Source organism: Camelina sativa, chromosome 13 (assembly GCF_030686135.1).
Source record: "Camelina sativa cultivar CO46 ecotype springtype chromosome 13, ASM3068613v1".
NCBI lineage: Eukaryota > Viridiplantae > Streptophyta > Magnoliopsida > Brassicales > Brassicaceae > Camelina > Camelina sativa.
Window position 1 is genome coordinate 3,874,338 of NC_141892.1, and position 23,237 is coordinate 3,897,574.

A 23,237-nucleotide genomic window follows, 5' to 3' on the forward strand; every position below is an offset into this window, starting at 1 on the left:
GCTTTCTGAAGTTGTTGCTTTCCAAGTAAAGCAAAATATTTTCTGAATTCACAACACTGAATATATATATATGTGTTATGATCTAACTCTGACTTCTTGAATGCTAGAGCCTAGAACCAGCTCTACTTCTCCTATGCATTTAAGATTCCTTGAGTCTGCAATAGGGAAGTTAATTAGTTTGATTTTGTTTTCTTCAATTGACATTGGAATAACCAGAGTACATCACCAGAATATTGTGTCACAGTCTTTAAAACACTGTGAATACATAATTGGACATTAGGTTGAGATATTTTGGCTTAGATTATGATTGATTTATGACATTGACATTCTTCTCCTCAAGCTGGTTCTTGGTTTTGTGGAACTTGGTCTTCGTGTCCTGTCTCTTGTTTCATCGTCTTCGCGTTTAATTTGGAACGATTTCTTCACCTTTTGCCAACGCAATCCCCAGCTCTGTGTGCCCTTCTGTTTGCTACTTAGCTATTCATACTCTTGTTGAAGCTCATTGTAATCGCTCTGAAGCTCAGCCATCTTCTTCTTCACATTCTCCAGCTCTTCCTTAAGTGTCTTGATTTCATCATCTCTAGAACCGGCAGAATTTTCTTCCTTTGCCTCCAGCTGCTTGTCTTGCATCAGCATCCTCATCTTTATTTGTTCCGTGAAAAGCACTTGAGTATTGATCTTGTTGTTTATTATAAGATGTTTAGTTTTATGTCAGTCACTTATATTGCTCTTTGAATTCAGGAAAGGCTTACAGATTTGTTCTGTTTTATTGCATATATACCTGGACAATAGTTCTCAGAGGCAACCGATCATTTTGTGCAGCGTGTAGGCATGCATCAAGTGATAGTTTCTCACAGGTCATAGTCTTGCATAGTCTTCTTCTATCGTGCTCTGATAGTGAAGGATGAGTCTGAAACAAGGATTAAAATCATTACCTTTTGTTTGGAGATGAAATCAGAAGAAAAAGCTTGTTACTACCTTGAGGAACATATAAATTGCTCTATAGAGACCATCATGGCATTTCCAAGCATTCTCCGGCAACATTTCAGCTAGAACCTGAAACTTAGTGATCGGTAGACATGGATCTTTCGCAATCTGGGCTAGGTAATTGTCCAAAAGCTTGGTTATGTTTGGATTTCCTGGTACTTGTTGTTGTTGTTGTTGCCCATGCATCAGGAAATACTCAAAAATCCTGTGAACCACATCCACATTGTATATAGTGTATGCCTCAGGTGAGCTGTGCATAAATCAACGTTAAAAAATTAAACATTTCTTTAGTTGAAGTTAATATGAAAGCTAATCAAACAAGAGTAGATTTTTTCTCACCTGGCTCCTTTCTGCTGATCTTCATTTTTGAAGTTAGGAATCAGAAGGTCACATACATTAGCATCTTCCAAAGCCATGCCGACCCGTTTCTCAAGATCAGATATTAAAGCTGGTGATGCAGAGTAAACAATTGCTGTTTTCAGAATCTTTAATAGAAAGTGGCATGACACTGCTCCATATTGTGGAGGAAGTGCACTGACTAAGCTTTCAATAGCTTCTTTATGTTCTTGACATCCTAAGCTGCTGCTTTCCTCCATTCTTTCTCTCTTCACACTGAACTGCAATTCATTCTTTCCTAACCCGTAACCCCTTACTCCTTCCAAGTCATCATCGATTAGCGGCAACCAGTTCTCTGCATACTTCATGATGATCTTACCTGTAACCTCTGGCTTGGCTCGTCTTGCTTTCATAGTTGTTATAACCCTCATGAAGTGATCAGTTCGAAGTGTGGCTATATCATTGTATAAACATCTTTCATCGCTGTCTACAACATCTTCTGGTGTGTTATCATTGCAGGCTTTCCAAGCTAGCAAGTCACAGCATCTCCTTACGATTTGGAGGTTTTCAGCCCACGGAGATAAGTTTGCGCAGGATCTCAGAACTGTGAGTGTATCTCTCCATGAGGCAAATACTACAAAAGTGATGAAAGCTTCTGTCTTGGAGATTAAATTACCGGCTTCAAATTCTTCAGTCATGTACAAGTATTCTTATGCACATCTCAGTGGAGCTACATTGAGAGGATCCAAGTCCAGAGGGAGATTGTTGCAAAATTTCAGAATGGTCTCAAATGTATCTGCTCCACCTGGGAAGTTTTTCAGCTTGAGATGATATCCATTCTCAGAAGCTGAAGGTTGTAGCTCAATAGAGCTTATGTAACCACATTTGGAGATCAAAGGAAACTGTTGAACACAAAATACAATCAAGGTGGTAAACTGACAATAACATGTGTGATAGTCCAAGTTACTCTATCCAAATTCTGCTTTGTCAATCACTAAACTCATGTATATATATACACACACTTGAAGACTATAAAGGCTAATGTACATCATCTTGCTTTTTCTGATAAAAATATTACCTTGTGTGCTTTGAAGGTAATATCGTCAACTTGAATAGACAGATCAGTAGGGATTTGAGATTTAACATACCTGCAAAAAAAGAAAAAAAAGTTCATTAGCTTAAGCTAAACCTTTAGTAGTACTGATTCTTTGCTCTGCACTACCTTATATAACCATCAAAAGATTGCATACCAGGAACGGTCTTTCCTCTCGAAGCTGTTAGCTAATGCAACGTCAACTATTTTTGGAACTATCATGCTTTTGTTACATATTGGATCAGCATCAGTAGCATCTCCAGAGCTCTTCCGCTGGCCTGCAGATGCTGGATTCATTCTCTATGATCTGCAAAACAAAGAAAATCGAGTAATCTAAAACTAGCTAGAAGTGTGCCTATAATATGTCCGGATAGAGATGAATATGTTGCCTTATATACAAAAATGTAACAACAGAGTGGGGACAAAATAGGAGAGTAAATGCGAAAAGAGAGTGTGTGGCTCTTATCTATATACCCAGGGTATACATTGAGAGAAGCAGTTGTGGAAGATTTGGACCGCTTAATTCTTTGTACGTAGAGAGAATGTTCTGTCAATGAATATGATATGTCTGTGTCATTCGCCATAATCTACTGGTCTGGGTAATCTCCATCTTATATGTGATGACACATGACTAGCAGTTCTTAGTTTGGTGAGTGAATCGTTGGACGTTGGTGTAGTCTTAAATTGGTTTCATTCGATCTATTCGGCGTCGTTTAAAGATATATCACTATCGTAATTACTTGCTTTGTGTGAATTAAACGTTTCCTTTTCTTTATTTAAGAGTAAAACGGTGTCTTTCTTAACAAATTATGTAGAAGTCATGTGCAAACGATTTTGTTGATAAATTTGCTAAAATTAGGCAATTAATTTTTCTTTAAGTAAAAATAAAAAATGCAATTAAATTAAATGTACAACTAATTTTTTTAACAGTTTTTTTTTTTAAATGAATGGTAAATTTTAGTGGGTGGCGGTTACATTGGTGTAGGCATATAAACGCGTCAAAATCAAACCTTTACCTGAGAAACCGCAAAAAAGTCAGATCTAAAGCTCAAAACTTTACGGTGAAAGATCATCTCCAATCGGCAAAAAAATGGCGAGTGTGTCACCTTTAGCCAAGTACAAGCTCGTCTTCCTTGGAGATCAATCCGTTGGCAAGACCAGCATCATCACTCGTTTCATGTACGACAAATTCGATACCACTTATCAGGTTTGATCATCCCATCCCCCTTCCCCTTGATCAATCCATGAGATCCACAATCCTATTTGCTGTAATGAGTAGATCAGATTCAAGATTGCAATAAACTTATGGCAGATTTGGTTATATATAATGCCACCAGGGCATTGTTAATTAGATCTCTTGTTTTGTTTTCTTATGTTATTGTGGGAGAATTTTTGCAGGCAACCATTGGTATTGATTTTTTGTCCAAGACAATGTACCTTGAGGATAGGACTATTCGTTTGCAACTATGGTATTATTCATACCCTCCTATCTTTTGGTCTAAGATCTTGACCTTAATCATTTTGTTTTTTTCTTTGGTACAATGGCTGAATGATCATCAAAGTAGCATTCATTGTGCATCATCCATGTTATTTTGTGATGTTTCATTTCTTTTAGTTTATAGGTCAATTTAAATCATTTTGCTGTGCTGTCATTGAGGTTTCAAGTTTATATAATGTTTTTGCAGGGATACTGCAGGACAGGAGAGGTTTCGAAGTCTGATACCAAGTTATATCAGAGATTCTTCTGTTGCTGTTATTGTCTACGATGTTGCAAGTAAGGCTTCTTGTGATAATTTTTTTCTTTCTTTCAGCTTTACCATGAAAAGTTTCTCATTGACTTTGCAAGGATATATGCTGTGTTAAGGTCTCATCTTGTTATATACGGTTTTTTCTAATGTACAGATAGGCAGTCATTCTTGAACACCTCGAAGTGGATTGAGGATGTTCGTACAGAGAGAGGTAGCGATGTCATCATTGTTCTGGTTGGTAACAAAACTGATCTCGTTGACAAAAGGTAAGGAAACACTTTTTGATGAGACATGGAATCTTTTTTTCCATTTAGCTATCATCAAGTTAATTGACATTTTCCATTTGACAGGCAAGTGTCAATAGAGGAAGGGGATAACAAAGCTCGTGATTATGGCGTTATATTCATAGAGACCAGCGCAAAAGCAGGATTTAACATCAAGGTGAGAGATGATGCAACTCTATCCTCATGACTCGTTTAAGATCTTGAGATTTCTTGGAATAACGCTTGTTCTGGTCTTGTTTTGGTAACTTGCAGCCACTGTTCCGCAAGATTGCAGCTGCATTACCAGGAATGGAAACACTTTCTTCAACGAAACAAGAAGATATGGTTGATGTGAACCTAAAGACTTCGACCAATGCGTCTCAAGGGGAGCAACAACGAGGTGGTTGTTCGTGTTAAATCAATTTTAAAAATATACAAGTTTGACAGCAACAGTATAGGAAGATTTTTAAAAACAAAAGATTCATAATATGATGGAACAAATAAATCCTGGTATGAGGAAAGAGATTTTTTATGTGGAGACTCTAGTTTTCTTTGGAAAGGTTTTGTTTTCAATATAGAGTTGTGTAATAATGTGTGAATGCATAAGAAGAAGAATGACAATGTTTTGCTCTGTTCTCATTGCTCATTTTCGGTTTACAACATCAGTGCCGGCCCTGACCTAAAGCCCGTAAAGCAAGGGCTTTAGGCGCCAGATTATATTAGCAATTTAAGGAGCATCAATTTTCAAAAACTTGTGCTGGTATAGTGATTGGGTATGCCTTTATTCTCCTTCAGTGTTAAGAGTTCGAACCTTTGTGTAGCAGCTTTTGTAACTTTTTTTTCTAATGTTTGTTAATGGGAAAAAAAAAAATTTGCTTTAGGCAGCAAAATTGGTTGGGCTGGCAGTGACAACATACACTGTCAATCTCCATCTTGACATTACTACATAATGTGTGGCTAATGAAAAAAAGACAATTAAAAAGTGTGAAGGAGAGATTCAATTTCTTATATTAATCTATTCTTACTAGTATCAATTAAGTGTAATACATCATCAGCCTGACAGGGGCAACAAATCTTTAGATCTTTTTACTGTTGCCATCCGTATTGCTGGTTTCTATTACCACCCATTAGGTTCTGAACTCTTCCACAGACACCATACTGACCACCTTGTGTGTAGTTAGGTGGTCCAACCCCGTAAGCGCCACCACTTTCCCAATGTATTTGGTTATTCCAAATTCAGTCTTGGCACTTTGGTTGATCAAATCCACAAAAATCTATTGAAATCTTACCAAACCACCAATAAAAATCTTTCAATAATGATCTTTGAAATAATCCACAAAAATTTTAAAATCTACGAAAATATTTTAAAACCGTGGTCTAGTTATAACCATCCTTGGTGAGCACGCTTTGTTGACAACAAAAACTCAGTTTACTGAAGCAAATCAAGATCACCAGCGGATAAGCAAAATGTCTCAGTTTCTCTCCAAGCTCTCTCCTCAGAAAAATTCTCAAGTAAGTATAAGAAGAGAGAGAGAGAGACAACTTCTTTGTTCCTTTTTGTTGATCTCTTTAATGTTTTGGTATATAAATTATTTACTTTTAATTTGGTTGTGAGATCGATCTTTCTTCTCTTTTTGTGTTTGTTTTCATCTTCCCTAGACCGTATTGCACCCTGTTTGGTCTTCGGCAAAGATCCTTTTGGAAATGATGACATAGACTATCTCGATCTTTCCAGCCATGAATTTTTTGTTCCTAAACAGAATATCCCTAGTGAGTTGCTAAAGGCAAAATCAATAGTCGGAGCATCCCAAGGATGGGTCGCTACCCTAAAGAAGGGTGTGGTGTGTCTCCGAGACGATCTCAACCCAAGTGCATCAGACTCAAACCCTAAATGCATTTCACTGCCTCCTCTTGTGACTCTACCTCATTGTCGGATATGATGAACCAGAAATCATCTTTGTAAGCTCAGCAAACGGTTGCAAAAGTTCACATATCAATTATGCTCTCTCCCATTCCAAATCTGATGGCAAACTCTTATAACTCTTATCAACCTCTGCAAGGTTGCATAAGGCATCTTTAAACTGTATTTCTCTAGAGAGCATCAAATGAGTGGAGTTCCAACGAGTTGCAACATCTGATATCAGACCTGCTTCAGCTTGAATTCCAACTGTTTCCATACAATTTTGAAACAAATTTTCTCTAGTCTGAGACCCCCTCACATACTTGACACTATCCCTAATCTTATCCAAAGCTCCACTAATCACATCCAAACCATCTTGCACAATCAAATTTAGTATGTGCGATGAACACCTCACATGAAAAAATTCCCCATTGCAAACCAAATCTTTTTGTAGCTTTCTCTTCAAAATACCTTGCATGCTATCATTTGCAGAAGCGTTATCTACTGTTATAGTAAAAACTTTCTTCTCTATTCCCCAATCTTTCAACAACTCACTTATCTTCATTTCTATAGCTACACCCGTATGTGGAGGGGGGAAAGCACTAAAGGATATGATCTTTGTTTTCAAAACCCAATCCACATCAACATAGTGAGCTGTTAAGCAAATATAACCTTCAATGGTTAAAGCTCTCCAAAGATCAGTTGTCAAACAAATTCTACCTGGAACTCTACTTAAAACTGTCTTAAGCTTACTTTTCTCCATCTCAAAAATCTTGAAACAATCTGATGCTGCGGTATTTCTACTCCAAAACTCTATAGAAGGATTAGCATAAGTAAAAGCCTCCCTAATCTTTTCATATTCAACAAACGAATATGGAAGATTATGCTAAATTAAAGCCATTGCAATTTTTTCTCTAAATACCATCATATCCAGCTTCTTATTAATGCTAGGTGTACTCCCAGGAGTCTTTGAACAAGATCGCATATGGCGATTCATGGTGTTAGTACCATTTCGACTCAAATTCAAACAATAATTTCTCTTACAATGTTTGCATGTAACATCATGTTTACCAGCCTTAGGTCCATCAACATATTTCTTTCCTAGTGTAAAGTTCTTCCAACATTTAGCATGACGTCTACTAGAATGGTTTGAACTACTTGTACCTTGTTCAGTCCTAGAAGAAGCAGCTTCCTGAGGTACGGTCTCAATCTCACCAAGAGTTGCTGGCGGCATATCTTCATCAGCAAAGTTGTCTTCATCAGCAAAGCGTTCTTCATCAGCCAAGTTGTATTGATCAATCAAGTTTTGAGTATCCAAATCCATTATCCTGACCTGCGAAAACAAGATCATGTTATAGATTACACAATGACGCTAACACAAGAGTCTCGAGAAGAATAGCAAAGAACTACAGAGAAGTAAGAGGCTCACCATTGTAGTTTGTAGTAGCATTAATCACATGATCTGGAAATTTCTCATTGGCGGCTATAACCTACAACAACCATACCATAAAATCAGATTAGAATAGAGTAGAATACAGAAGGTATTAGAAGATCTTGGCGGCTAACAAGATCCTGACGAGAGACTCGATGATGAACTCGTAAAAAACAGAGAGAGATTGATTACCAGAGCAAGAGTGTTGATACCAAAGTAAAGTCTAATGTTTCCCGTAGTAATGATGCTCAGCTTCAAACACCTGAATTACAAGTTTATGATGTTAAACAATGCAAATTTCAGAAACAATGCTATATGAGAAATATGAATGAAACAATCAGAAATTTACAAACTTAGAGCTTTAGAAAGAGACAGAGAGACAAAGAGTAAAACGGGTGCTTCTCAATCCGATCAAAGTATCAAACCTCACCAACAAAACTCAGAAACTAGAATTACTGGAAACACTATCAAAAGGACTAAGCTGGACTAAACTGAAACGTTAGCAAAATCAAAAGGATCCAAAAATCAAAAGCCAAGCTACTATCAGCAAAAGCAGATATAACTAATAACTCAAACAAGTATCAGATTCAAGATCTTTCACAAATATATTAATAAGTAACACTTCTGAACCAAAACCTATATGAATCATTATCCTTATGGTATGAATCAAACGCATACAAATAAAGTCTAGAGCTTTGATAACATTAACAGTGATTTTACAATACAAGGCAAATGGGCTCTTTCAAAACCGCAAATCTAAGAAGATAAGCTAATAGTTGCCTGAAAACCCAAAACCAATTCAGAGAAGTAGAGACATATCGAAATCCCCATCAAACAATCTCCCTAAAAACTACTTGAAATCCCTAACCATGTTATAAGCTAAAATCCAGGCGACAAGAATCAGCTCTAATTTCAGGATCAATCAATCACTCAATCAATCAAAGCTATTGTCTCTCTATGCATAAACCCATTTACTAAGAAAACCACTAGATTCATAAGCTCAAATCAAGTTCGTACCTATGAAGATTGACAGAGGAAGAGACGACAGAGAAGGTGACTGCGTTTGTATGTGTTTTGCTTTCACTTCTTCTGCGTTTGCAAGACGAACACGAGAGAAGAAGAAGAGAGTATCTATGATGAACGATGGTTGAATCCTCTCATCTGATGTGGAATTATAAGAATTTGATCTGTAAATACGATTGTAGAAGAAGAAGGAAGAAGACTTTGATGATCGATTGTAAAATCTAATTTTCCCCCAAATTACATAACCTTAGATTTTTAGAGAATTGGGCATGCCCAATGTCCACATGGTTTTGCCCATTTGGTCATGGATCAAATTTGGTCTTTGGACCAATGGGACCATTTAATTATTGGGCATGTCCGTAGCCCGCCCGTAATAGTTTGGACTGGTTTTGACCATGGGCCGAGAGCCCAATTGACATCTATAGTCAGACCCAGATTGTCACCAACGTGGCCATGTCCTCTTCTTCTCCTGAGGAAAAAGACTGTGTTGTGGCTGTCAAGTTTTTGGGACCTCAACTCAGCCTGTGTAAGGGCTCCAAATGGACCAACATCAGAATCAAAGACCCCAGTTTCTTCACTTCCCATGTCATGTTTTCCGAGACAGATCAGATGTTCTCATTGCCCGCTTCTGGATGTGACCACGTGGCATCCTGGGATTTCAAGGGCGAGCCCAAGCTGCAAAAGTTGCATTTTCAAAACCTTCCCAGGTTGACAAAGACGGAAAAGGAGCATTTGTTTTCGTGCTACAGAACTCCACACTTGGTAGCGTCATCAGCCGGCGAAACTTTCCTTGTTATTTGGTACAGGTATATATATGGTAGACATGACCTAAGAGTCATCACTCCATAGACTTTTGTTTGTTTTAGTTTCAATTAATATTATCATACCATATTAATAACAGTGTTACAATATGACCATTCCTAAGGTCCTGCGCTTATGGCATGGAAAATTTGGTGGGTTTGGAAACCAAAGGTTTTAGGGTGTTCAGGATAGGCAAGGAAGGAAAAGCTACTTACACTGAAGACATTGGAGATCTCTGCATTTTTCTTTCAAATTCTGAGTCTTTCTGTCTCCCTGCTAGCTCCTTCCCTGGACTTGAGAGAAACTACATCTATTACCTTGATGTCCACGAGCCGACCGAGAAGACCGAGAAGGTGGAGATCGGAGGTTTCAGCCTCTGCAGAGCTGATAGCGATGCAGACTTCTCAAACCACCACATTAACAAGATCCCTTACATTTTCCCACCTCAACCTATGCAATGAATTATCATGGTTTATGTTTTTTTTAGTTTTCTTTTTGCTGTTTGCTTCTGGCTACGCATTTGGATTTGAGTTAGGCAGCTACTTCTATTTTGCCTTTTGGTCTCAAAACCGATATGAAATGCCTTTTTTTTCTTTTTTCTTTCAACAATATCTAACTGTGGTGTATGGATACTGTTTCTCATTGCTCATTTCTTTTACAACATACACTGTCAATCTCCATCTTGACAATACTAGATAATGTGTGGCTAATGAAAGAAGACAATAAAAAAAAGTGTGACAGAAAGATTCAATTTCTCATATTAATCTGTTATTACTAGTATCAATTAAGTGTAAGACATCATTAGATCTTTTTACTGTTGCCATCCATATTGCTGGTTTCTACTACCACCCATTGGGTTTTGACCTCTTCCAGAGCTACCAGAGCCACCATACTGACCACCTTGTGTGTACTTCGGTGGTCCAACCCCGTATGCGCCACCACTTGGCCCTCTAGGACCCGCCACATAAGGAGCTCCCCGTCCTTGTGGAGGATATGATCCGCTGCTGTAACCTCCTCGGTTTTGATTATAAGCCCCGCTCTGGTTTCCACTAGGAGGGTATCGGTTTTGACCAGGTGGACCACGCTGTTTCCCGTAGAAGCTGTGGCTGGGTCCAGGAGGCATTTGTGGCGGTGCGTTGTTAGTGGGATGGTTTGGACCGGCAGGCCAATGTGGAGCAGCATGAGACTGGCCACCGTGTTGTAATGGAGGCAAACGAGTGTGCTGCTGCTGTGGATGTTGCAGCTTTTGTCTTTTTGCTGCTTCCTCGTGTTGGCGCTGCTGCTGCCGCTTTTTCTTTGTCTGGAACTCATGTGATGATTCATATGTGGGCAGACTGTTAATATGAAGCATTGTTTTAGTCCAAAGAGTTTTCCTCATAATCATCTGTCTAGTATAAGCTAGATGATGATGATGATGACGAATCAAATGAGTTTCATGAATTTGTAAGAGAAAATCAGAAAATGTAAGAACCTCTTCGGGTCACACGGCAGCGGATCAGTCCAAAAGTACTCAGCATCAAGAGCATCCTTCGCAGATATTCTCTACACCAGGGAAAGCATTAAAAAAAAAAAAAAAAAAATGTCTAACTGGTTAACAACGTCCTGCCTTAAAGAAGTATGCTTCATCTAAGGCAATTTGTTTGCATATATTTTCAGAAGATAATTCGCTGCAAATAAAGAGAATGATCTCTTATACCTGTCATGGGTCAAGCACCAACATTTTCTCCAGTAATTCAAGAGCATGTCGATCAACGCTGTGCAGAAGAGAAGGAAAAGCCAAATGAAATCTTCTGATCAGAGTACATGTGTAAAAGTGAAGCTATATATTGGTTTAATTTACTTACTGCCTGAAAAACTCTCTTACACGTCTCTTCAAGGGACGTGCCGGCTTGAAATTGTTGTACCAAGGCATCTTGGAAACCCCAGGCCAAATGTTTTCATCGGGTGAACCACAAAGCTCAAATATCTTGTTCATTGTTCATGCTGAAACAATGTAGGATACAAAACATATATTTTTGAGATTAGCAATAACATGTAAGTATAACCGTGTCTATACCATTCACAAATAAGCTATTGAAACCCCAAACGCAGATAAAGCCTCCAGGAATTTTATGTACACATAATATGTAGGCAGAGAATCGAACTAAGCCTCTGTTGTTACAGAATGAAAGCGATGATCTATCTAATTCTAATGAACCCCTTAGGTGTCCAGTCCAACGATATCACAATAAAAGCAGGAGACCTTATAGATTCTTATACTATTAGTGGCATGAAAGCACACTGTAGTAACAACTGAAATTTTAAAAAGAACTGAGCTTTCAGCAAAAAGATAAAACCCTGACCTCATCTTTCCCGGGCAAGATTGGTTTTCCATGCAAAAGTTCACCAAATATGCAACCAACCGACCACATGTCAATTGCTGGGCCACATTTTGTAGCCCCAAGTAGTAATTCAGGGGGCCTGCCATAGTACGTGTAAGTCAGCAAAGTAGCAATAACCGATTCATTAGCAAAGACCATAATGCCGATATCAAGACTATCTCTGTATCAATTTAAATGACGGTTTGTAGGCTTACCTATACCACCGTGTGATGACACGATTTGTAAGATTTCCAGTATGATCATGAGAAAACGACCGTGCGAGCCCAAAATCTGCCAGCTTTAGATTTCCCTCATTGTCAATGAGTAGATTTGAGCCTGGACCAAAATCAAGGTTAATAGGCAAGTAAAAGACTAAAAGTGATAACAAAACATCAACAATGTATTTGGGAGAATCACCTTTAATATCACGGTGAAGAACTTGATTCACATGACAATAGTGAAGCCCGGTGAGCAATTGCTTCATGTAACACTTTTGCATGGAATGAGTGTTAGAATAAAGTTGAACGGTAGCATGGAAAGGCTTATATAGATAAAGAAGCTATCTAGCTGTGCAATACCTTGATTTGAGGAACAGTAAATCTCAGTCCAGGACGGTCAGCGAGTCCAGTCAAATCATGATCCATGTACTCAAAAACCATGTATATGCCACCCTTGTATTTGTTATTATCTATAATTCCACGTAGGCACAAAGGCACAACCTTAAGGTGAGAAGGAAATCCTACGTTATGCAGAAAAACAAGACAGAAACTGAAATCACAATTTCACTAACCTGGCTTTCCTTGGTCATCCCTGTCCCGACCTATGAAAAAAACAAAACCATTACACAATTTTCAGACGTTTTTTAATAAGACATTGGTAAAATACTAATTCCAGTGTAACATGTGTGTTCCTTAAAAACAAACCTGGCGAAGTCATAATCTCTTTCAGCTGAATGACATTTTCATGATGAAGCTTCTTGAGAATTTTAATCTCCCTGATAGCTGTTATAGGAAACTGCATCATACCACCAATTGTGAACAATGGGGTTACAATTAAATAACTGTGCATCTCTTCTAAACATAGTGACCATCATCATAAAAACTTAAAACCAATATAAAGAGAGAGAGAAAAAAGCATATACCCCTTCTCTTTCATTATCCATACGGATCTTTTTGAGAGCCACAATTTCACCAGTTTTGATCTCTTTAGCCATGTAAACTTGACTGCAAAAGCAAACAACAACAATCAAACATCCTAAAATCACAGCACTATGCATTGTAAAAAGCCTAATCATCATCATACAATCAAAAGTCGCTTTTCAATTTTGCCAACCCCTAAGTTAAAAAACAAATCAAGCTTTTCGAATACCCAAAAGATTTTGAGTGAAATTGAATTGAAAAAAAGGAAAAGGGAATGGGATTGACAAGGAGATACCCGTAAGTGCCTTCACCAATTTGTTCGAGCTTGTCAAAGCAATCAACGCTTCGAGATCCCCAAATCGGAGGATGTTCTTCGAGGTTTAATTGCCCGAAAGCTGCTCCCGCCATCTTCGTTCACGGGACTGCTCCTTCGACTGTCTCAGATGATCAGCTAACAACTTCGCCTCCCTCGTCCTCGAGGATCATAAATAACCTTTACTACTCTCTCCGTAGGTTTCTTCTTTACCTATTCGACTGTTTCTAGCGTTTCGGTATCGGTTACTCTAAACCGGATTAAATCTATGAATTCTCCGGTTTAAGCCGGTTCAATCGTAATTAAGCGGTACGCGAAGCGATCATCTGGAGTTCCATACTGTATGTATAATAGGAAAGTCCATGGTCCACTCAAACCAATTATGGATGTGTATTTAATATAACTACTATATATATATATATTAGAGGCCCTATATAAAAATTATTTTTAATATACAACATGTTAAAGAGTGCTCAATCGAACTTGGGACCTTTACTTAACCACATGCAGTTCGATTGGGTTAAACGGTCTAAACGAAGTTAATGACCCTACGATATATGTAAAGTCAATTTTTATATATCTTGATTAAGAAAATAAAATAAAATCAAAATTCGAATTAATTATATATAAACTTAATTATATGGTTGGAAGGGTTACAAAACTCCGTTCTTAATTCTATTCTATGTGTAATTTCCCTTGTTGACCAAAAATAACTCTCTTTTTTTTCATATGCATGTTTGATTATTGTTTGGCTACAACTATCTGATTGCAAAGGTTGCAATTTCTTTTCTACATTTTAGTTTTTCATCAATTAAAATTTGGAGGCGAATTTGATAAAAATCCAAATATATATATGACGGAAAAATTAAAAAATGATTTAGGTTTTTCTTTTGTTATTTTTGGCTGAGTCAGTGTGACAAATAAAAGAGTTCCAAAAACTGATGGAAGAGAGGACTCTTGTTATCTTTGCGTGTTTAATACGCCGTTTCATACATCGTGTAGTAATTCTGGTTCTCCAAGGGAAAAAGTAAATGTATAGACGAAAAAATCTCGAGCGAAGAAACCCTAGATCTCAGTTTCTGCACCAACCAGGAGAGAAGACTCATCCTCAAAACCCTAAAATTGGTTCCAGCTTACCTGAGCCCCGAACTCAGATCATCCACTTTGGGACACGGAAAGGGATCGAATCTTCTGTTCGATATATTATATATATATAGTCTCAGTTTAGGAAATCCGGACATGAGGACAACCTTTTACAATATATATAATAGATAGTCTCCATAAGTATGTGTTGTAAGTTTCATGAACTTGATCCTTTGAAGTCTTGATCATCTGTTCATTTTGTTTGTGGTCCACAATATATGCAATGATGAAAGATAGGCTAGCTTTTTCTTCCGTATCTTATCAACTTCTATACTCTATAGGGAATGTGACTGATATATGTAAGGTTGAATATGAACTGATAATAAAATAACCATAAGAGTACTCTATAAACAATGTTCTCATCCAATCCACTTTCTATAGAAGATTTTCTCTTATATTCCACAATGGGGTTAAGACCTGAACCTACTTACTGATTTTTTTTGTTCTGATGGTTTAGTTTTGATCAAGCTAACCAAAATATTCCTCTTCCAAGCTACTACGATCTCTTGTGTAGATGACTTACCTAGTGGAGTTGTTCTACCACTCCTACTATTCTAGTGAATTCAGTGATATTTTATTCTCGGTGTTTCTTAATTCAATGTATTGGTCTGCCATTTGGGACTTATATGGCCAACACATACAACTATCCCACTTTCTAGACCATAAACGATGTAAAGCAACTCATATATTTAAGAAGACTACATTGGCAATGAGAAGCCTTTGTTACCATGTTTCACTACTTCAAGCCAGAGGAGTTTTCTATCGAAGACCCGTTCAATACAGGTATCTCATCTCTAGCTTTATGATAGCAGCAGAACTGCAGGATGCTAAGTTTTAACTATCTGATGTCTTCTTGTTGTTGAGTGCTTCTTGTTAATATGTGTTGATTCACATATTGTTTGCTGGGTCATGTATAAAGAGAGTTTTCCAGATTTTTTGTTATCCTGTCTTTAGAACAACTAGATATATAGTTGAAAATAGCAATGATCTAGTCCATGATGATTTACCTAATATAATCTATCTGAGGGTTAAGTCAAAGGTATGCTGAAAGATCTATCTGCCCACAATATTATAATGGGGAAATCGTCAAACTTATAGACTTTTGTGTGTAGAATTTTTTTATCGTCTTTTTTTTTTGTTTTTGGTAATTAAGAACTATCTTAAGTTGGGGTTGGCATCTGCAATCTTGTGTTGTTCACATCCATCAGTCTACAGTTTACTTGCAGATTCTAATCATGCATCTCACACTGTAGCATCACGTGTTTAGTGTAATTTTATATATTTTGGATGAACTTCTTTATTTATGTTCTTCTGTGCCTCTGAAAAAGATAGGGACAATTTTGAAGCTCATCAAATGAATAGGTCAGTATTTAGTTGTAATGTTGAAGTGCTACTAAATTTGAATAAATACAAACGTCTTAGGACAAAGAGCAGATCTAAAGGTGGCTTATAAGGTTTGCTCCTGGATAGCTTTATGTTCTTTATTGGAACTCATTTTAAAGACCTGACTTACCAACCCCAACCATGTGTTTTAGAGTTCCGCACAGCTTTTGATGATGCTTTTGTCAAGATTATTCTATTATGTATGTTGTTCTGTTCTTTACGTATATGTTCATGCAGAGATCTTCGTACTTGTTTTAGTCAGACCATGTGGCTTACTTTTTCATGCAAAAAAGCTTCCCCAGTCTTTTGTCTTTAAACTCTTACACTTTCATGAAAAGATAGATCACTTTAGCCTGTTTGCTTTAGCTACTACCTTCTTAAAAGCAACAATGTTATCTTTACAGGGTCTTTCAGATTATATTTTTGTCTTCTCCTTGATGCTTTGCTGGTGAGGGAAACGATGAATTCGAAGAACATATATGGCGAGTGGTGTGGCGACTCTCTTAGGTTCTGAGGTTTGTAGATATACTTCTTCCCATTTCCTTGTCTAATCTTTAACTAATATACTTCATTCAATTCAATCGTTAACGAAGCACATACAAACTTAGTATGGTAAAGTATTTTCCAAATTTTATGGTTTTATCAGTGGTTTTGAGCTATCCTTGATTGGTGCTTTAAACTTTTAAAGAAACTGCCTTGGGAATGTCATATTTTCAAAGTACATTATTCATGAAAAAAGATGACAGAAATCTACCTTTTCCACCTTTATCACATGACTGGTAAAGGTAACTAACTTTATTCAGCTGTGCCTTTTTTGTCCCCCATTTGTCAAAGTGAAAGCTGGACTTTTTATACTTGTTTAAGATTTTATTTACTGAATAATCTCCGTTTGTTTGGTTTATAGTAACTAATCTCGTTTGTTTGGTTTATACTTTGCACTAACTTCGTCTCCTTTTCCTCGTAAATCTCAAATTTCAAAAGCTCTTTTTATATGTTCAAGAAGATATGTTCAAGTTGTCTAGATGTTTGTGCAGATTTGTGAAATTAATAAAGATCCTACATAAATTATTTTAACCATAATAAACGTCTTTCTCTATTAGTATGTGCCGAAGGTGGACCTCTGAAAGTGAAAACCCCTATAAAAAGCTTTTAGTGAGAAGGCACCACTAACTTGGTAAACTCAACCAAAACCGAGTTGATAAAGCCAAAAGTACTAATCTTTTTTCAATTCTAACCATTTTTATAATTATTTTACCGATTACAACAGATGTACGAAGAAAAGATGATGCGTATATACTATTATGAAGAGTGGTAGGTTTATTTACCGTCTCTTATAGAATTTTCTTTTAGGTGTGATACCAAAATATAATGCCTCATTATTTGTTGATCTGCTTTTTGCTTCTTAGTTCATGGGTTTTCTATATGGCGATTTCAGTTCGTTCGGGCTTTGTTAGATTGGGTCTAACAAAACTTAATTTAAACTTACCACTCTTCATTCTCTTCTAATATATAATTGCAGTGAGCTTTATTTAGATTATCAACAATCCTAAATGTACGTTTTTTTTATGGCAGGACGAATCACAGATAGTATATGAATACAGGGTCGGTCGTGGAGACATGCACATACAAAAATGGAAAAGAAATGCAATACTTTCGACATTCCTGGTACCCAAAATCTTCTCAACTCCATAATATATACGTTCCTGCTTATTCGTGAAGGAATTTATCAACAATGACATCGTGAATTCATATTTTCTTTTCATTTGGTAGATTGTCTATGATGGTTTTGAATCCTGCAAGGCTGCAACTGCATTTCCCATTGCTTCGTATAGATTTCGTTGGAAACTTCTGGTTACATGCACCTTTTAAAGTCGTAACTAAGTAAAACTAGATTGATTCTCTTGTCTTTGAAGGAAAATACGCATTAGATACACATTCCTCTATAGTTTTTCTTCTTTTCTGCATTTAGTGAAACTTTACTCGATCATGTTATGATTTCTCTTCATGTTATATATCTTACTAAATGATAGATGCCATTATTGGATCCAAAGTGATATATTTGTAGAGCCCTTGGATAACATATGCTTCCATCGTTAGCATCCATGACTTTCACTGTCTTGAGCTGTAAAACAATTAATGTCCACGACAAAAGAAGCTCAGCCACCTAAACTGACATTTAGTGGTTGATAGCTAACAAAAACAACGCTTAAAACCACACGATTTAGGTCATATAATATTTGACTGACTTTATAAATTAATGGTGACATTCTTGTTCTTTCCCTCTTTTTTTTGAATTTGTCATGTTCTCGAGGTTTCTTGTGACGATGCTTTTTTCTAGCAGATGTTCCAGCAATGTTGGGCGTAACGGTTGAGAAAAGTATGTGCTAATTTACTATTCTAAATGAAGAGTAAGCAAGAAGGTTTTGAACAGTGATATCTTGTTCCTCTTTCTGGATTGAATAATATATACATGAGTTTTAAAGATTAATGCCTTTTAGACCACTATCATAGAAAACTAATCGTTTGCTATACGTAACAACCATTATAATCTGATTACTACAGATAAAAAATAAATTACCAAATAGATTTCCTGGCCCCATTTCTCTGTATTAAGCCACTGGTGAAGATTATACGTATGCATGCGTGTGTGATATGTTTGTTACACGTGTGTCTCATATTTGTTCTCTTCTTGGATTTAGAGTCACCACTCTCGTCACTAGTTGGAATTTATGATGCTGATGATGGGAAACACGAGCATCTTGATTTCATCTCGCTTTGTAAGTACCAAGAGTACTTCAGTATATATTACTGGCAGATATATAAGTTTAATTTGTTCTTGTAGATGATCCCGGGTCATGATTTTCACATCTTGATATACAATAGGCGAATGCTTAAATATAATTTCATTTGTAGCATAGAAAGTCCGAGCTTTTAGATGCGTTGGTTTGAAACTTAGGAGAAGAAGCAATTCAGTTGTTTAGCTGAAATTTACAATCAAGTTGTTTTTAAAAGAAAAAAAAACATTAGCGGAAAAGAACGGTTTCAGTGACATCATATATATCATAATTAATACTTTTGTAAGAACCTATAGTGCTTTCCTTAATTTTTTTAATATTTTCTTTACCTGCTTCTTCCATTCATGAATGTGGTCCACTCTGCGAGGAACCCTAATTCAACAAATTCAACAAGCAATTCGAATCTCTCTTTTTCTAGTTTTAATTAAACTTTTGTAACAATTTTCTTGTTTTTTTAAACACATTTTTAAATTCGTCGTTTTTAGCCATTCTATAAACCCTAGGATATAAGTTTGATTCTTCATGGAATGAATATATATACACCACGCATGAAGATCCGGATTGGGTTATCTAGGCACTGTTCGTTTGTCAAGCCTCATGTGTATATGTTTATACTTGCAGGTAAGGTAAAAATGAGTTGCTATGACAATATTGTGATGCAAATCCATACAAAAGCTGTTCAGGGTATCATATTTCATTTTCACCTACAGTTACTGAATGCACTAAAATATCCTATAGAAACTGACAGATTTGATGTCCTCATTTGGTAAAACATCTTCTTGTTTGATTTTTCTCTAATTCTTAATTAGATTTTGTTTTCTTGATATTAAGTCGTTCGATTTGAATTTTCTGCACGGAACCTGTGATCTTCATTATATAGAAGACACAGAAGAAAAAGACAAGAGCTCAAGATATGCCATTGGGTGCAGTACTAATGCGGAGGTAGAAAGTCTTATAGGTTTCAAAGATGGTGGAGATATAGATCATTTCCTGCACCCACCTCTCCCCTAACCAGCTCCACCCTAGTGGTCAAAATCTGTCACATCAAGCCTGTCACCATCATCATTAGTAAGTTTTTTCTTCTGATAATACCAAAACTTGCCCCTGTTACTTTGATATCCTTATTTGTCTGTCCAAGTGTCCAATGTCCATTACTATTGCTGTCTGAATTTTCATTGAATGCGCCTTAGGAAACAATTATGGATGGTGTTTTAGAATATGAAAGTGGTTCCTCACCCATTATAACTAGTACTGATGATCTCCTGCACAATTTGTACTACTTTGCTATATGTGGTTAGACTGTTAATCAACTTTATCCGGTGTTACGATTTATATATCCTATATTAAACATTTCGTGCTGATGTCCTTATTGGAATCTTATGCTGTGAAAACAATCTTTTGCTTTGTTAATTGTTACATATTAATATCATATTTACTGTAACTATAACTAGTATGCTTTTCCCTGCTGTTACAAGTTTCTTCATTTGGTATCTTTTCTTCCTAGAAAAGGCAATTTTGGGGATTGACAATCTCTGCAAGTATTACCTAAATTTTGCTATATAAAGACTTTATCATGATGTGTCAACCAAGATATTAAAACGGTCATATATCAAACCCACTTTGCATCTTTTACTTTCATATTCTTGAAACATTCTCATTTTTCAGAGACAAGCTCTTAGGGTTCACTACTTGCATTTGGTATGGAATTGGTTGATCGTAGCTTCAATCGATAAGTAGAAAAATAGAATATAAAATATAGCTACCTATATGAATTAATTAATATGCCATGGAAATGGATGATGCGAGGAAACCTAATTTTGCGTGCCAGAGGAGATGTGTCTTCTTTGGCCTCCCTTTTGTTGCCATGTGTTGTTGGCGCTGACTTATATTTCAAATCCTTTCTCTTTTCATTTGTCATTCCAATGATTAAAATAATACAACCTAACAGTTTAGCCCTCCTGTCAAATTGCCTTTATTGCCCTTCGCCTCCGTCATGATCACCTACTCGGAGAAGATCTTTTATGGATTTCATAAAAAAAGATGATGAAACCCTTCTTGCTTTTAGTATTAGTTGATCTGTGTCTTTTCTTGTTTTTGTTTTGTTGAATCTGTATGAGCAGAAAACCTAGACTAGAGTTTTGGATTTTGATCAAGAGACCAAAGCAATAAATAACTATTTTGTTGTTATTCACCTAGACAAAATGCAGGGTTTGGTGCTAGGGCATATATAGTGATGGCTACTTATGAACTGCTTCCCAATTAAGGACAAATAAAAGATCGAATGGTGTGTGTTTGTCCATTGGAGACGGCTGTTCCCGAGATGATACCAATGTTGCTTTAAGACAAGAGGAAGAATTTACATTGAATGATTTTTTCACACTGGTATAGGGAATGCGTATATGAGAGGATAAAAGAAAAAGAAAGAAAAATTATTAGAAATATTATAATTGAAAGGTGAAAGTGACATGGTTGTTTTGGTAGGCGAATAGGAAAGGTGCACGTGGTGAATGGACATGAAGAGAAAAGGGTGCTAGGTTTAATATAAATTGGAAGAAGAAGCAGTTAGTGGTTGTGAAGGAAGGAAGGAGGCAAGCAACCAAATCTCAGAGACAATTATAACAGTATAGATCAGAAGGAAGAAAGAAGAGAGAGAGACCGTTGTTGATTAGATAAAGAAGATCATCTAACATGGGAAGATCTCCTAGCTGTGATGACTCTGGTCTCAAGAAAGGTCCCTGGACTCCTGATGAAGATGAGAAACTTGTCAACTATGTCCAAGAACATGGTCATAGTAGCTGGAGAGCCCTTCCCAAACTCGCTGGTACTGCTTTGTGTTTTTTTTTTTTTTCTTTTTTTCTAAAAAGCGTGATCATGAGACTAAAGCTTCTCATGTGATTCTCTCTTTGCAGGTCTTAACAGATGTGGGAAGAGTTGTAGGCTAAGGTGGACGAACTACTTGAGACCTGACATCAAGCGAGGGAGATTTTCTCCGGACGAGGAACAGACTATCTTGAACCTTCACTCAGTTCTTGGAAACAAGTAATTATTTATGATCTTCTGATTTTTTAAGTCAAAGACTTTGTGTACCAAATGATCTTATACGCTTTTGCTTATGAATGATGATGTTATAAGGTGGTCAACGATTGCAAACCAGTTACCTGGGAGAACAGATAACGAGATCAAGAATTTCTGGAACACTCATTTGAAGAAGAAGCTGATTCACATGGGTATAGACCCAATGACTCATCGTCCAAGAACCGATATCTTCACCGGCTTATCTCAGCTGATGTCTCTGTCCTCTAACCTCAGAGGCTATGTTGATCTGCAGCAACAGTTTCCAATTGATCAAGATCACCACACTATACTGAAACTCCAGACCGAGATGGCCAAACTCCAATTGTTCCAATACCTTCTTCAACCATCATCTTTCATGAATAGCGTTAACCCTAATGACTTGGACTCTCTCAGTCTCCTTAACTCTATTGCCTCTTTCAAAGAGACCAACAGCAACAATCTCGATCACCTTGGTTGCCTCGGTTCATATCTTCAGGACTTCAACAGCTTACCACCCCTTAAAACCCTAAACTCCAACATGGAACCATCATCTGTTTACCCCCAGAATCCTGATGACAACCACTTCAAATTCTTCACTCAGAGAGAAAACCTACCCGTGTCCCCAGTCTGGCTCTCGGATCCCTCCATCTTAACTCAGAGTTTGTTACCTTCTCTTGTTCCTTCTTCTGTTGTGACTGATGATCTGATTAGAAACCAGTACGGTGTTGAAGATGTCAATAGCAATATCACTTCTTCAAGCGGCCAAGAATCAGCAGCTTCAGCTTCAGCTGCATGGCCTGATCATCTATTGGATGATTCTATATTTTCCGACATTCCTTAGCCCTTCTTTTGGTCTTTTTCAGGTATGTTTTGGAGGCACTCAAATCGAATTTACTCTTGGAACTGTGCTTGTTGGAGAATTTTATTCATTTGCATATCTATATATATTATAGAGACATCATATATGTATGTGCTCATGTTGTAGAATGTACAGTACAGTACATATTTCATAACTCATATGCATGTTATTGTCAATGTTCTTTATAGCATATATATGTCTGTACCCTTCACCGAGTTTATATATATAAAGATTTTTGTGAAGTGGAGATCACTTGTAGTATTAGTTTGTATATGTATAATTAGGGTTTTTGACGATAATATGGATCTTTTGTTTTACCTTCCTGGTGATAATATTCGGATCATTCATCAATATAGATATGATCATAATAACTAATAGACTATTATCAACAACAATAACAACAACAACAACAACAAAAAGACAACTAATAGACAAACTGTTATTATGTTAATGAAACACACACAAAAATCAAAGAGCAGTTTGTGTGTGTCTTTACTTTTTTGCTAAAGTAATTGAAGTAAGCAGAAAATTAAACAAATTAAAGTTAGTAAGTAGTATAAGTAGAGTTTAAATATGTTACATATGAAGACCATACATTTTAGAGCGAG

The 23,237-nt window shown here is 36.7% G+C and overlaps 4 protein-coding genes and 1 pseudogene across 14 annotated transcripts; 3 read left to right on the top strand and 2 right to left on the bottom strand.

The window, feature by feature from the left end:
- Nucleotides 1–173: 173 nt before the first annotated feature.
- On the bottom strand, nt 174–3,000 carry LOC147929181 (BTB/POZ domain-containing protein DOT3-like). Its single transcript, XM_087481117.1, has 6 exons — nt 2,574–3,000; nt 2,402–2,471; nt 1,327–2,225; nt 979–1,237; nt 782–910; nt 174–678 (listed from the first exon to the last, which is right to left on the bottom strand). The coding sequence occupies exons 3-6, from the start codon at nt 2,019–2,021 to the stop codon at nt 478–480; spliced, it is 1,284 nt and encodes a 427-aa protein (XP_087337243.1). The 5' UTR covers nt 2,022–2,225; nt 2,402–2,471; nt 2,574–3,000; the 3' UTR covers nt 174–477.
- Nucleotides 3,001–3,357: 357 nt separating this feature from the next.
- Nucleotides 3,358–5,066, top strand: LOC104735036 (ras-related protein RABH1e). Its single transcript, XM_010454751.2, has 6 exons — nt 3,358–3,623; nt 3,815–3,885; nt 4,102–4,190; nt 4,319–4,430; nt 4,515–4,605; nt 4,701–5,066. Exons 1-6 carry the CDS (start codon nt 3,507–3,509, stop codon nt 4,842–4,844), a joined length of 624 nt encoding a protein of 207 aa, XP_010453053.1. The 5' UTR covers nt 3,358–3,506; the 3' UTR covers nt 4,845–5,066.
- A 4,304-nt stretch (nt 5,067–9,370) lies between these two features.
- LOC147929182 (uncharacterized) lies at nt 9,371–10,044 on the top strand. Its single transcript, XM_087482381.1, has 2 exons — nt 9,371–9,588; nt 9,708–10,044. The coding sequence occupies exons 1-2, from the start codon at nt 9,371–9,373 to the stop codon at nt 10,042–10,044; spliced, it is 555 nt and encodes a 184-aa protein (XP_087338507.1).
- A 156-nt stretch (nt 10,045–10,200) lies between these two features.
- LOC104737915 (cyclin-dependent kinase C-1-like) lies at nt 10,201–13,594 on the bottom strand (annotated as a pseudogene). Its single transcript, XR_015577876.1, has 13 exons — nt 13,378–13,594; nt 13,085–13,166; nt 12,867–12,957; nt 12,734–12,763; nt 12,522–12,631; nt 12,361–12,433; nt 12,159–12,279; nt 11,926–12,043; nt 11,863; nt 11,428–11,566; nt 11,280–11,337; nt 11,055–11,125; nt 10,201–10,917 (listed from the first exon to the last, which is right to left on the bottom strand). The product of XR_015577876.1 is annotated as a cyclin-dependent kinase C-1-like (transcript).
- Nucleotides 13,595–15,193: 1,599 nt separating this feature from the next.
- Nucleotides 15,194–22,871, top strand: LOC104737916 (transcription factor MYB92-like). 10 transcript variants are annotated; one of them, XM_087481120.1, is made up of 11 exons: nt 15,194–15,321; nt 16,326–16,436; nt 17,022–17,095; nt 17,189–17,232; nt 17,494–17,586; nt 18,263–18,298; nt 18,621–18,698; nt 19,338–19,784; nt 20,913–21,537; nt 21,626–21,755; nt 21,849–22,871. In XM_087481120.1, the coding sequence occupies exons 9-11, from the start codon at nt 21,405–21,407 to the stop codon at nt 22,609–22,611; spliced, it is 1,026 nt and encodes a 341-aa protein (XP_087337246.1). In that variant the 5' UTR covers nt 15,194–15,321; nt 16,326–16,436; nt 17,022–17,095; nt 17,189–17,232; nt 17,494–17,586; nt 18,263–18,298; nt 18,621–18,698; nt 19,338–19,784; nt 20,913–21,404; the 3' UTR covers nt 22,612–22,871. The 10 variants fall into 10 exon arrangements, with proteins under 10 accessions (XP_087337246.1, XP_087337245.1, XP_087337252.1 ...); XM_087481119.1 differs by having other exon boundaries at nt 18,263–18,698; nt 19,338–19,482; nt 19,597–21,537; XM_087481124.1 differs by lacking the exons at nt 17,022–17,095; nt 17,189–17,232 and having other exon boundaries at nt 15,196–15,321; nt 18,263–18,329; nt 19,338–19,482; nt 19,597–19,784; nt 21,198–21,537.
- Nucleotides 22,872–23,237: the final 366 nt, after the last annotated feature.